Source organism: Echiichthys vipera, assembly GCF_963691815.1.
Source record: "Echiichthys vipera genome assembly, chromosome: 22".
Lineage (NCBI taxonomy): Eukaryota > Metazoa > Chordata > Actinopteri > Perciformes > Trachinidae > Echiichthys > Echiichthys vipera.
Genome location: NC_139847.1, coordinates 12144807 through 12158399, shown reverse-complemented (window position 1 = coordinate 12158399; position 13593 = coordinate 12144807). Strand labels below are relative to the sequence as shown.

General features: G+C 38.6%; 1 protein-coding gene across 5 annotated transcripts in view; it reads right to left on the bottom strand.

The window, feature by feature from the left end:
• The window catches only part of LOC310964116 (receptor-type tyrosine-protein phosphatase delta), a 145537-nt gene that overhangs the window by 40606 nt on the left and 91338 nt on the right, over positions 1 to 13593 (bottom strand). For all 5 annotated transcript variants that reach the window (XM_083937118.1, XM_083937120.1, XM_083937119.1 and 2 more), the window contains 5 exons: positions 13024 to 13212; positions 8458 to 8568; positions 3393 to 3662; positions 1441 to 2022; positions 388 to 533 (listed from right to left, as the gene is read on the bottom strand). In XM_083937118.1, the coding sequence (XP_083793244.1) occupies positions 388 to 533; positions 1441 to 2022; positions 3393 to 3662; positions 8458 to 8568; positions 13024 to 13212 (1298 nt within the window). The remainder of the gene's footprint in view (positions 1 to 387; positions 534 to 1440; positions 2023 to 3392; positions 3663 to 8457; positions 8569 to 13023; positions 13213 to 13593) is intronic.

Genomic DNA, 13593 nt, shown 5'->3' with positions numbered 1-13593 from the left:
GGTGTTAATTTACAATATATAATTGATGTTGCTGTTTATAACAAATATCATTCATGTTTTGAATATTCATTTAAACACTGGACCTGCGAACTCCACCATGTAATTGTAATATAAGATAATTTATTTTACTCTATGTCCATTCAGAGACATGATAATTAAACCACAAATTAAAATAGACCAACATAATCCTACAGGTTTTGTATTATGTAAGTATGTGACTTATTATGTCTACTGGCATTTATGGTGGGGAAGCACAAGAAAATAACATAAAGAAAATACAATGCTTGGTTAACACAATCAGAAATGTCTTACTGTAATTCAGAGTATTTTGTTTGTTATAACATCCTTTTAAAGTTGCCAAAATGGGTAAAGTCAGGAAATAATTACCTCCTCTTTGTCATCCGTCTTCCTGTACATCAGTTCATATCCTGTGATTTGATTTTCCTGTCCAGTCTGTGCCGGGGCAATCCATGAAAGTAAAATACTTGTTTCTGATTTGGCTTCTCCTTTGAAGTCGGTTGGTTGGGAGGGAACTGCAATTGGAATGAAGAGATGAATTCATTACTCTCCACATCCACATCACTATGCATTATCATTACTGTCATACTGGCACAGATGCCACTTTGTGGTTGGAGGTATTGCTAATAGAGTCACATTGTATTTTACTAGACACATTTATTTCAGCCAAATTGGTTCAGCGAAGAATAGGCTTCGGCTAATGTAAGATTTTTTCAATTGGTTTGATAAAACGCCAAACACCAGACTGGCGCATTTTTTACCTCTAGGTGTCGCACTTGACTCAGCAGCTGCTTGTAAATGACACTGAGAGGCCATGAATGAGATTGTAGCGACTCTAGTCCCTAATTACCCCCAAATAAATGTAGCAAGGTAAACTACAGCAAAATGGCAGAAGTAATTTAATACATCAAAGCTAATTTTTGCACATCCATGAACTATGTTACACACACAGACATCTGTGTATGACAGTGGCATCACTCATTCTCACCAGTTTTATTTCAAACTGCAGCAGAAATCGGTTAACTATCATTAAAAGAACTAAACTACTAAAAATGTAATTTCGAAAAACACATGACGCTGCTATCCAACACTGCTTATATTTACTAATGTGATAATCTGCTGCAGACATATAGTACTTGGTTACTTAATGCTGAGGGGAAAAAAATACTTTTACACAACTTTTACATTTGCATTCATTATTCTTGGCTAACTTGTCTGATACCATTTTCCCACTTGGGAAGTCTATTGAAGTTTCTGCTGACAGCCTGTGTTTGCAACTGGAAACCACTAATGAGGATCTGTGACAAAAAAAAATAAATGTTTGTGACACTGGGTTTAATTGTGGAGTCCGGACATATGTTGAACATTGTTTGAATTTGCTCAATTATAGATTCTCTAACAACGAAAACAAACCATACTCACCTCCCGTCTTAGCGATTATTTGAAGGTCTGGGGAAAGAGGTCCATCACCGACTGAGGTGTAGGCCAAAACCTTGATGTAGTAGGTCTTATTAGGGATGAGGCCCTGGATGGTGACAAAGTTAGACCCCCGGACAATCTGCTTCTCCCAGAGGTTTACGTGCTGGGTTGAATCCATGGTGTAGTAGACACGGTAGCCCATGATCTGACCATTAGCTTCCTCTGGTTCATCCCAGTGGATCACAGCTGTGGTGGTGCTCAGCATGTGACCTCTGACTTGCCTCGGTGCCGTGCTGGGTGCCTGCTCAGCTGTTTTGGCCTCAATGCTCTCGCTGGGTGGCCCTCGCCCAATGTTGTTCACCGCCACCACCCGAAACTCATAGTCTGAGTATGGGCTGAGGCCTCCCACGCTGTACCGAGTAGTGGCTACACCATCGATCTCCTTGTATGTGTCCTCTGAGTACTTGGACTTGTGTTGGATGATGTAGTAGGACACTGGTTCAGGGTTGCCAGAGTCCCAAGTCAATGTTATGCTGGTGGCTGTCCGCTCTGTTACCACAGGAATGCCTGGAGCCTTGGGCAATGCTGTATTGATAATTAATATCATAAATATTAACAGAAATGCAAAGTATACAGCAAAGTTATACCTCTGTAAAGTAATGTATGTAATGTTATGGGCCATAGAGACTTTATTTGAATTTGCAGATGGTTAAATTACATTGATTATATTAATTTACCCCAACACATTGCACTTGGTGCTGATGATATACAGCATATATGGCGTCACATGAGACTCATGTTGTGTGCTTTCTATCAAGTGGGTGGATCGTCTGCATGTTATTTCACCGCTAGTTTGCATTTGTTAAAACAGACAAACAAACAAGTAATGTATGAAATTAAAGGCTTGCATACACCATGTTCAGAAGCTGAGAGTACTGTTGTCGTTAATCTCTGATACCCCAGTGTTTATCACTTTAATAATTTAACAGGTAAATTTATTGCTTTAATTCCCCACACCGTGACACATGGCAAAAGATATATGGGCAATAGATTGTCTTTATGTACCATCTGAAGTATGCTTCTGGGGGAGCTTGCTGCCGGACTGTTATATTGTGACTAATATCTCTATGATATGTCTCAGAAAAACAAAGTGTGTGTGTACGTGAGTCTGTCCCTTGTGTGCATGTGAACACAACAACCCCAATCTGGGATATCTTTTCTGGTATGCTGCTGTGTAGATATGATTACACTCAGATAAGTACTATGCCTACAGAGGACACCAAACAATACTCACTACGTTTCACAACCCCCACCTCCTCGACCTCTTACAGAAATGGTGAGCTTGTGGCTCTGTAGCTTTCCAGCACAGAGATAAGCACGTCACTATGTTCTCAATCTGGAATCTAATGCACTAAAGGCTGGCACTGCCAGGACTTGGGAAGGAATCCTGCACATATGACTTATTGTGGCAGTGAGTGGTGAATAACTTTCTTTAAATCACTGCCAGTTGTCTGTGCTTGGATATTTATCCCTGCACATTGATTTTCATTTTCACATTATTACTTGAATGTTGGGTTACTACTGGGAAATGTCTATATGCTTTAATGTTGAAAAAACAAACTATTTTTCTCATACTGTTTGTCTCAATATACCTGTATACACCCTCTGTCTAAGAAACTCTGTTTTAATGCCTGTCTCTTTGAGCCCTCTTCCTGGAAAAGTCCAGTCTCCTCTAATTGTCAGTGTTTCTAGGTCTTCTGAATCGTTGCTCTGTGTCTCTGCACCATCATTGCAGCCAGGTATTTACTGTAACCGCTCAGCACTTTCTGGATTGAGCGTTTCACAGTATCACAGTATCACAGTATTTATATCAACCCTAACCTTTATATCAAAAGACCTGAAATCTCACTTTTTACAATATGGAACCTTAAATTATACAAAATAAGCAGCTTTACCTTTCACCGTTATCTGTGCCACAGCCTCTATAACCCCCAGGGTTGACATGGCCACACAGGTGTAGTTGGCCGACTGTCGGACATCTGTGAGCTCTAAGACATTCCTTCCAATGGGCATGTCGTCCTCTGGTGTAAGGTCTTCAGCACCCAGCATCCACTTGACATAAGGCATGGGAGAGCCGACTGCCACACATGTGATATTAACACTGCCGCCTGGCATGATCTCATTGTCTGTAGGTGGAATGGAGAATCTTGGTGGCACCCTGCGCACTGAAAAAGACCAGATATGGTGTAAAAACCCAACAGAAAGTGGAACAACAAAATACATTTATGGAAACATCTTCTGAATTCTCCTTAAATGTTGCCAAAAGAAAACAGATTGATTGTTTCACTTATACATTCTATAGTATGATTAGTAGAACGTTAAAGGTTTAATTGTAGCATAAAAATAGAATCTATTACTAAATAGATCATTTATGATTGTTTAATGAAGGATAAGAAAACACATTTGATCCGAAACTTAGAGATTTCAATGGTGAATGAACAACACAAGTGCCATGCACAAAATACCGTATCTTTGTACAGATATACAGACATGGACAAAGTGCTGGAGAGTCGACAGCACTTCACAGTTGTATGCAAAGAAACAACTCTCCGGCTGCGTACTTCCAGCTGATGTGAGATAATGTGCCTCATCACATTCTCACATCACACAAACATGGATAATGCCTGAGAGAAATCACATACACAACAAGCAGAATCACATTTTTTCTGTGCTTTTCAGGCTCCGTCCAAAATAGAAATTAGAGCTATCAAATGTTATGCATTCACATCTTGGGTCAACTTTAGAGTGATAACACAATCACCCCTTAACATATTTCCCTGTCCTGCCTTCACTTTTCAAAGTGGCTTTAGACTTTAGAACTCTGCCAGACAGCTCAGATGAAGAAAGTCAAGTTATGCATACTTTTCTGGCGAACTCAATGACAAATGAGAGGTTTCTAGCTTATCACAAGAGGACCAGTTATGCTGGCGCTTAAAGCATTAATGTGTCTCGCTACACTATGTTCTATGATTTTACAAATTAGTCCAAGTCTGTGAATGAATCTAAATCAAGAACATTAACTGATGCCTATTCAAATGATCTCAACAGGACTGCAGGCCGTAGTACAGTGCCAGACAAAGGGCTGAGAGAGCTTATTCAGAATGAAAGTTCTGAAATGTAACTTTACCTTCACCTAGGAACATGTCAAGGATCTAGACAATCCTTACGGCTTACATACAGGAAATGAGATGCTCCAACAAAGCATGGAAAGGGTAGATTTGCAGGAAATACACTGATTAAGCCAGTCATTGTTTTCAAGATCTATGTACAGCGCATTTGGGAGACAATAAAAAAAAAAAAAAACATGCATAGAACTGCCATTCGAGTAGATTATGTGGTATATTTGTTACTTACTGCTGAGTTTTAGTTTTACAATGATTACTGTTATACAAGATTGCTTCTGATTCTGACACGTTGCCGCTAAACAAAGTATTTTACATGTTATTTAAAAATACGATCAAGTGTGATTTTATTTTGAATGATCACGATTATGTGCAGCAACGTTAATACCAGTTTGTATCTTAAAAACCCATATCATTTGACAGCTCTAGCAGATACACATTCTCAAAAAAATTCTTTAAAAAAAAGGTGAAAACTTCAAAGAAAGGTTACCCTTTTAAGTTAACTTAAATGTATAACATTCATAATGCACATGGACGGCTTCAAGGCCATTTGGAGGGGAGCAAGAATCTGTCATGCATACAAGAATGATATGTGACTTTGTGAGGCAACCATGTAAGGGAGTCAGGGGGAAAAGGGCTGGCAGGAATAAAAGAAGTAGTAACGGGGTCAGAAGGAAGACGTGGTGGCACAGTGTAATGGAAGGGTTAGTCTGGTAGGTAATGCTACATTGTTGTAAATGGGACTTGCACAAGCTCAAGTTCCTGGGAGAACTAAGAAACACTTAAGGGAGAAGGCATCTTAGGACAAAGGGTAAATGAATGGACAAAACAATACTTGTTTTTAGTTTTACTGGAGAGGATTTTTTACAAAAATATTTAAGAATAGATGACACGGATAACTACAAGGCTTAGGTATAAGGGGGAGAGACCGGTACTACCAGGTACAGTATATGTAAAACATTAATAAGAGTAAAGTCAGTGTTACTGCTCATGGCATTTGGCATATACTATTATCTTGGGTCATTGAAGAAAGCTGTTAAGGAATATGTCTCCTTTAAATGTCTGAATACTTGTATTTATTGCTCGCTAATTGACCCTGCTTTGTAAATAGCCTCTACTGGCCCTGTGACTCTAAACTCGTTATTTGTGCAGGTATATTTGGCTGCAACTTAGGCACATGCGCTTCCTGCTGCCTGCTACTAATTTATAAAGCCCATTCTGTTGAGCAGACTGCAGCTCTCCAGAGAGGAAATCTAGGGGAACTGCTTGCATTATTAAATACAACGTTTCTCTCACTCAATATTTAATTAATATCCAATTGGATCACACTCCCCACAGACATAATATTATCCTGCTCATTTGAATATCATTACATTTGTCAAGTCTCATGGATAACGCTCTAAATACATCATTCTTTCATGACTTCCTGCGCAGACACATTGTTTTCAGATGAAGTGTATTATCTCTGAGGGCAAGGTTGTTTTTTTACAGCTTGGCGCTTGACTTTAGTGCCAATTACAACAAAGGGTGGATTTTGCTTCAACATATTTTTATCTCTGAGAAACTTCAATTGTGCAGAACACCACAGGGAAAATTTGAGTTTAGTGATGCTTAAATGGCTCTACGGAGAGAAAGATTCTGTGCTCATATTGAACAACAGCTATTAGTTCCAGGCACCCACATAAATCAAGGGCATTTTTTCCTGCTGGTATAATGTGTCACCTTTATTTTATTTTCTGAATATAATGCATTTTATTAATACAATTGGATTCTGTTTGATCCCATTGACCTGCCGTGTTGTTAGTCATCACAGAAACCAAGCAGGAACACTGACAGGGTAAGAGTTGGAGAAAAGGGGATGACTAGCTCAAGCATTAGGAGGTGACCATGCAAATAGACCCTGAGACAGATGCAAATATCGTCCCTCCCACCCCACCTCAAAGATGCAAACATGCACCACCTGTTGGACAGTCAAGCACTCTGACAAGAACCAGGGACATTCTCAATGGGAACATGAACATTGAATGAGCAACAGAGATACAAAATTATATTAATAGAAGTAAATAAAAAACAAAAAGTGGAAACATGTTGTGGTTTTTGTGGCAAAAAAACCCACTTTATTTATGTTTTGTGTTGTGTTCAAAAAGTAAAAACACACCAACCTTCTCGTAGCTCTGAGGGATGTAGGAAATTTGATGCAGAACAAAAGTAAATAAGGAAAGGAGAAAAACAAGGGAAACACAGAGAGTAAAAAGGCCATGTTTTAGGTGTTCAAATGCTGCTTAAACAATTCGAAGGACCTCCTGTTTCAAAAGTGCAGGGAGCCCCTTGTATCTCCCTGGCACCCATATTACAAAGCGAAAGTCTGACCTGTTTCAGTTCAAACATTTGGAATAAGAAAGAGCCATGTGGTTAGCTGATAATGAAAATTTAAATTGTCGCTCTGTTATTAATATTGTGTATAATGTTACTTGGGAACTGGATGATAATGGGTGTAATATGGGTTTATAGATAATTTAATTAAGACAAATCTTGACAGTACTGGAAGAGTAACAGTGGGTTTGTACTATAGACTATATATAAGGAAGGATGACATGACAGCTCCGCAAAAGTGAAGCAAAAACATCTCAATCGCCCACCTTGTGTCTGGCTACAGCGTAGGTCCGCCCCCTCCATGTTAGCAGATGGGAAATGGGCCAAACTAAAACATCAAATACGTTTCTCCCAATGTTAGGTGGTTCTTACCACGCTGGTATATTAGTTATTTGAAACTATAATAAGGAGGTGGTAACCCAATGACTGACTGCTGTGATTGACTTGTGATTAGTCAGATGGGTTTATGAGCGGGACTTCACTACCACAGCTCCAACATCCGAGCACTACTGTGGAGACACTGGCTGTAAATAAGCAAGATGGCCGTGCCTGTATCTAGGACATTTTGGTATTATTTTTGTACAGTGGGAGGAAGTTGAGACACATCGTCCTTCTTTATAGACAGCCTATGGTTTGTGTACATAAAAGCAAATTAAGCCTTTACTGCCATGTGCAAGTTAAAGTGAGAAGCAGCAACAACAGTTTCACCAAAATTGTGACTTAAATAGAGTAAAAGATCACAGCCTTTATGGAAGAAAGGCTAAAATGAAGCTATATGTTCCTAACGCTGTATTGCGACCAAAGATTGTGACTAATATTTTACATATGGAGTAGGATAGTTAAATACCCTCTATATTCATAAATAAGTTATATAGTGTGGTCTAGACCTACACTATATGTAAGTGTCTTGAGATAACGTTTGTCATGTATTGGCACTATAAATAAAATTTAATTTCAATTTCATGCCAGTTTTAAATCTTGATTTTTTTACATTTCAATGTTATTGAAACTAGTGAGATTAAATTTGTCCTTCCAATGTTGATCAATGGGGAGAAAGGGACAGAGAGGATCTGTTCACTGCTAGGAAAGAGTTGGGACTGATGGAGGAGGGCCGACCCCCCTTCACCACCTCCGACAGTCAGGTTTGAAAGGCAATTAGTAGAAAAACATGGCAAGCAGTCTAGTCATTGGTGTTAGACTATTTATTGTTAGACTCAGGATTATCAACAGAAAGGACCAGAAAGACATAACAGAGCAGATATTGTAGGTTCAAATAAGTGCAGGTAAGTCAAGTGCAAAAAAAAAGAACCAAAACATTCAAAGCAAAGCATACTTACAAAGGCCTCACAGGATATTTCCCCTGCAGACTTTATTAGCTGATTTAAAGGTGCCTCGTGAACTTTAAAGAGAAAGTTAACATAATATTTGACAGAAGCATGCAGTGTTGTCAACACGTGTTTCCTACCTCTGACGTATAGATTTGCTGGGGCAGAGTAGCGGGTTCCATCGTTGTTGGTCGCCACACATTCATACTTCCCCTGGTCAGACTCTTCGCTCTGCTCTATCTGGAGGGCTCCTAGTTGAGAATAGCAAAGGTGGTAGTGGAGTATGTTTGGTTAAAATTATGTCGCTCTCATCAAGTTCACAAGCAGAAATTAAAAAGAAAAGGAGGCCAACATCAGCCCCCTTCATCTCTAGTTATGCTTTGTCCATTCAAGCCTCAGTAGTTCGACAGTTTGAGGAAAGTTGTTATTAAACAATATCCAATAAACTGCATTAATGGAATGCTACATTCTTGCATCTCTTCCTATAAACTCTATATTTTAAACTTCATCCCCCATCATTTGCACAGCCTGATCCACTGGCTGAGGTAACATGGAGACTGTGTTATCCTACTATAGGTGAGGGATCGCTGCAAATAGCAATCATGCAAGACATAGAGTGCTGCAGGGATGACATATTTTTTTGTAGGACAACCCAGAACATAGCAACACCCTGGTTCCCTCAACAGAAAGCAAATGGAATTTTTCCATTCGGTTTTGGGTTATTGCAGAAAGTAAGGTCTGTAGTGAACAAAAGTTTATGATGCCACAAATTAATACCACTTTTAGGATTTTTTAAGGATAATTGCAGAAGTAAAAAGCTAATGTTTCGATATAAACAAACTACAACAGTCACGTGACTATGTCACCACCACTAGCGTCCAAGTAATTTCTGGTGTTCGGTGTAATCACGTTTGTGGTCTCATTAAGCCATTGTTGGTAACTATTTTAACACATGAAAGATTAAAAATTCCAGAGTGGGGCTTTTCATGAAGTATTTTAGGTCGTAAAACAAAATGTGAACATCTCTTAAGCTTGCGTAAACCATAGACCTTATTTTAGGCATCTAACCAAATGCCCATTCCAAAAACCCGTTGACTTTGAGAAGATGAAATAGGAATTGCAAAAATTATAACTCATTTCCAAATTTTGGACTCATTTCTGCAGCACTCTATTGCAATAGAAATATATTGTTCCTCTTAACAGGGCTAAAGTAACAAGGGAAAATAAAATAACACATTGTCAACCAAATCCAAAAGAAAAAAAAAAGAAAACCCCTAAGTTATCTCCTGCCTATAATACTTTACCTTGTTGATGACTTCTTTAGCAAAAAAGCCTTATTAGTTATAAGGCTATAGGGTCTAAAAAGACACTCATCCTAGCGCCAATGTAAAAAATAAAAATGTCATAATTTCACTTTAAAGAATAGGGGCAAGCCCTTCAATATACAACATGTCACTGGACTGGTCAATATGGGGATGAGTGATACTGCTTCAGGGAAACATGGATCAAACAAAAAAAGGTTTACAGTATAAGAAAGCAGCATAACAAGGGAGGACAATTGAAAGAAAGTAATTTAGGTATGAATTTTAGCATATTCAATCACAGATCGAGTGTAACATTCACCTAACGGAATAATTTGGGACTTCATCTAGGTGAAGTAACTTTCAAAAAAATGCAGCCCATACAAAAAATTGAAAAATGCTGCTCGTATATGTGGAAAAATGGTAATTGAAGTATTATATTAGGCAAAACCAACATATAACCCTCTGTAACAAAAGTTTTGACATGCAAATCTTGGCAAGAAATGTATGTCGGCACAACTTACAACCTTCTGACAACCCTTAGCTGAAAAATAAAATGCAATTGTATTAGAAGACAAAATTCAAAATATCGACCTGAGCCAACAAGAAAGTAACCAACCACTGCTTTAGCTTGTGAAAGCTACAAAAGACACCCATAAAAATCCACCAATGGGATCAGCAGTGTGGTGTCACATGACCCAGGGAAAAATGGCTTTTATGCATCAACAACTCTCCAGCTTCATTTCACACGGCAAAAAAGAGCCAATCAGGTCCTCGTCAGACTCTACTGTTTGCCTTCCCCAAACCCTGAAGAAAAAAAAGTCAAAAAGTAAAATAGTCTCCAAACCCAAGAAAAGTAAGAAAAATAGGTGAAAGAGAAAAAAAGCACCGTAGAAACTTTATCAAAAAAGTGGTTGTTTGGGCTTTTTTGTAGAGGTACAGGAGAGGAAAGCAAATAGAAGAAATGGAAAAAAATAGTTTGCAAAGATAGAAAGAATTCTTTGGGAGAAAAAAGCAAAGGAGAGCCAATGTTGTCTTCAGCATGCCTGCGTGATTCCACAGCATCTGTGCATATTTTTAGTGCTGAACAAGAACAGCTAAGGGGGAAAAAATGCTTGGTTGTTTTAGTTGGACAAAAAGAGGGACACATGATTCGCTATGGCCAAAAAGAAAACAAAAATGAACGGAAAAAATATAGTTTAAAAAAATAATTGTCATTGGATATGCTTATTTGAGCCAAGGCAAGCATATCACAACTGAGCTAAACAGGCTCTTGAAACCAGAATACAAAGGAGTAAATAAAGCATAGACGAAAAAATGGAATACAAATTTAGTCAATGAAAGAAATAAAAAGAAAAGTCCATATGAACTTAATGGGATTTGGTCTTGGTAAACAGGACAGAAATGGAGGTGATTCAAGTGAATGGATGGGTTGACAGCAAGAATGAATTTGTATTATTTTCATTCTGTGAACGTCAGTTCAGCACTCTTACCTCTTATTGGTGTACCACCTGGGTGGATAATATGAATGCAAATAAGATTAGAAAGAAGAAGCATTAGTACGAGTAGATAGAGGCTGGGGGCTTTGGAAGAAGAATCAAATTAGATTTAACAGGGTACGTAAATAAAGGTAGTAGAGGAAAGAAAAGGAGAGAGGGATAGAGAGAGAGAGAAAGAGAGAGAGCTCTACTGGCAAAGAGACAGGATTCATCATAGAAAAACCAAAGGTCAGAGAGAAGAACTTGTACACTGATGTACCACGGGAAGGTGCCATTTTGAAAGTGGCAATAGCTTCTGAAGACCATCTACTGAAGGGAAAGACTTTGAGGACTTTGTCTATGAGATTGAGAGCAGACATTTAAACATCCTAAAATCCCTTTGCTTCACCTGAGCTAAGCAGAGCTGGTCACCTCCCTACAATTCTTGACATTCCCATACCTACTGAGCTGGTGTTAAAAGATTAAATAAGTGAGTAAGTGGTGGGTCAGTGAATGAGTAGCAAACATGTGAGGACAGGTCATGACCCGTGTCAGTATGTGACAATTAACTAAGGTTTGGTGATATAATCTCCAGAAAAAGGTGATACTATAGCTGGCAGTGGTAGGATACTTGAACACCGTGGGGTGAGGAAAGAGTGTGTGCCTATAGTATTAGCCCTGAAACTAAACTACCTAAACTATCTGTTAGTAAAAATGCATGCCATGCATTTTAATAGTTGTTGGAAACATGGAAATTAGTGGGGAGTGATGTGTGCTTTAGAGCTAAGCACTTACCAAAGGATTCTGTAGATTTAAAAATATAGAGAGAAGAAAGACAGCATAAGAATATGATTATATTCTTTATGTGAGTTTAGTTAACAGAGGTTTTCGTTAATGCTTGATCGAACATTAGAAATAAGTTAATTCTACACAGTTCTATTGAAAACAAGTCAGCAAGGAAGTAAGATTAACAAGACGGTTTAACAAAGGACAGCTGTGAAATCTGTGAAGACAGGTGGTCAAACATACAAGACTTAAAATTTACAAGTAGTTGTGTTAATGTGTTGCCTTTAGCTGGCACATAAAGCTGCAAGCTGTGATTTATGTGAATTCTTTGAGAAAAATCTCTTTGTATTGAGATAATGAAATCAAACGGGGGATATTCAGGCTATTAGGGTCACAGGCAAATAAAAACAAAGCTGGTATCTACACATTAATGCAGGGGCTGTTAATTCATAGAATCAAGGGTTAAAGTAAAAGCTTTGTGAAGTTTTACGCACTACCGTGGCTGATTAGTGTCCAGAAATAGATGTTTTTCTTTAACCTCAAGAGAGTTCTTATGCAAAGCACATTTATTCCTTTCAAAATTTCAACAAATGCACAAGGACGCTGATCAATTAGTTTTTTTCTGCATGTTCTTCTATTTTATAACCATGTGCACTCCTTTGCAGATTCTGAATGAAGCCGAATGATGAATATTAATTGTTTGAAAAAAAAGGGGTAAGAAATTAAGATAATGGATTAAAAAAACACACCGCACCAATGCAGTGGAAAGGAAATCAACACAAAACAGCAAAATAATTAATTGTAAAAAGTCACAGCAGTGAGCAATGAGAGCAGAGGTTAGGGCAGAAGCCAGCAAACACAGAGACGGAACAATCCCAATAGCCCATGACAACACTGGAAGACAAAGGGAGACACACACAGACAGCAAACACCGGGGCTTACAGGGAGTAGAGGACAGGAAGTAGTAGAAACAATGTCATTACCTACAAAATTAAAAGCCAAATGAGAAGTTAAATTATGGGAGGAAGAAGAGGATGAAAGAACAGAGGAGACAGCGGGGGGAGCAGATCAGATAGAGGGTAACAAAGAGTGAAATAGGACTCCCTGTTTTGTAATTAAGTTTTCAGCAGAGGAAACCTACCTGATCGGAGCTGTTTAATGCGTCCATTGTTGTTGGTCGTGTTGACAGGGAGGAAGTCTTTAAACCAGGAGATGTCTGGGTCGGGATTGCCGCTGGCGGCACATAGCATGGTGGCAGTGCGTGTTCGCTCCACCACTTTCAACTGTGGGCCCATGTCTATGGTGGGGAAACCAGGGGGCAGCTGGTCCTCTGAAAAAATATGAGACATTATAGCAGTTAGTGGTCTTCCTCAAACGCTGTGCAGACCTAATGAGGAGGGAGAGCCAATGGAAATTTTGGTCATAAGAGTGAGAGATGTGTATCTAAAGTCATCCGGAGGGGAGTGTGTAGTGTGAAGACAGCAGATGATGTTTTTTGTTTTTTTTTCACAAGAAATAACTACAAAATACAAATGATTTGAACAAGTTTGGTTGTGTTGTTTTAACAATAAAATGATTCCCTGTTCCGTAATTACTAACGTTAAAAAAATAAATAATATATTTTTAAAATAATCATTGTTTCTAAAGACATTAAAATCATGACTGTGCAACCCAGTCACCAAAATAAAATGTTGTCATTGTACAGTTCTGC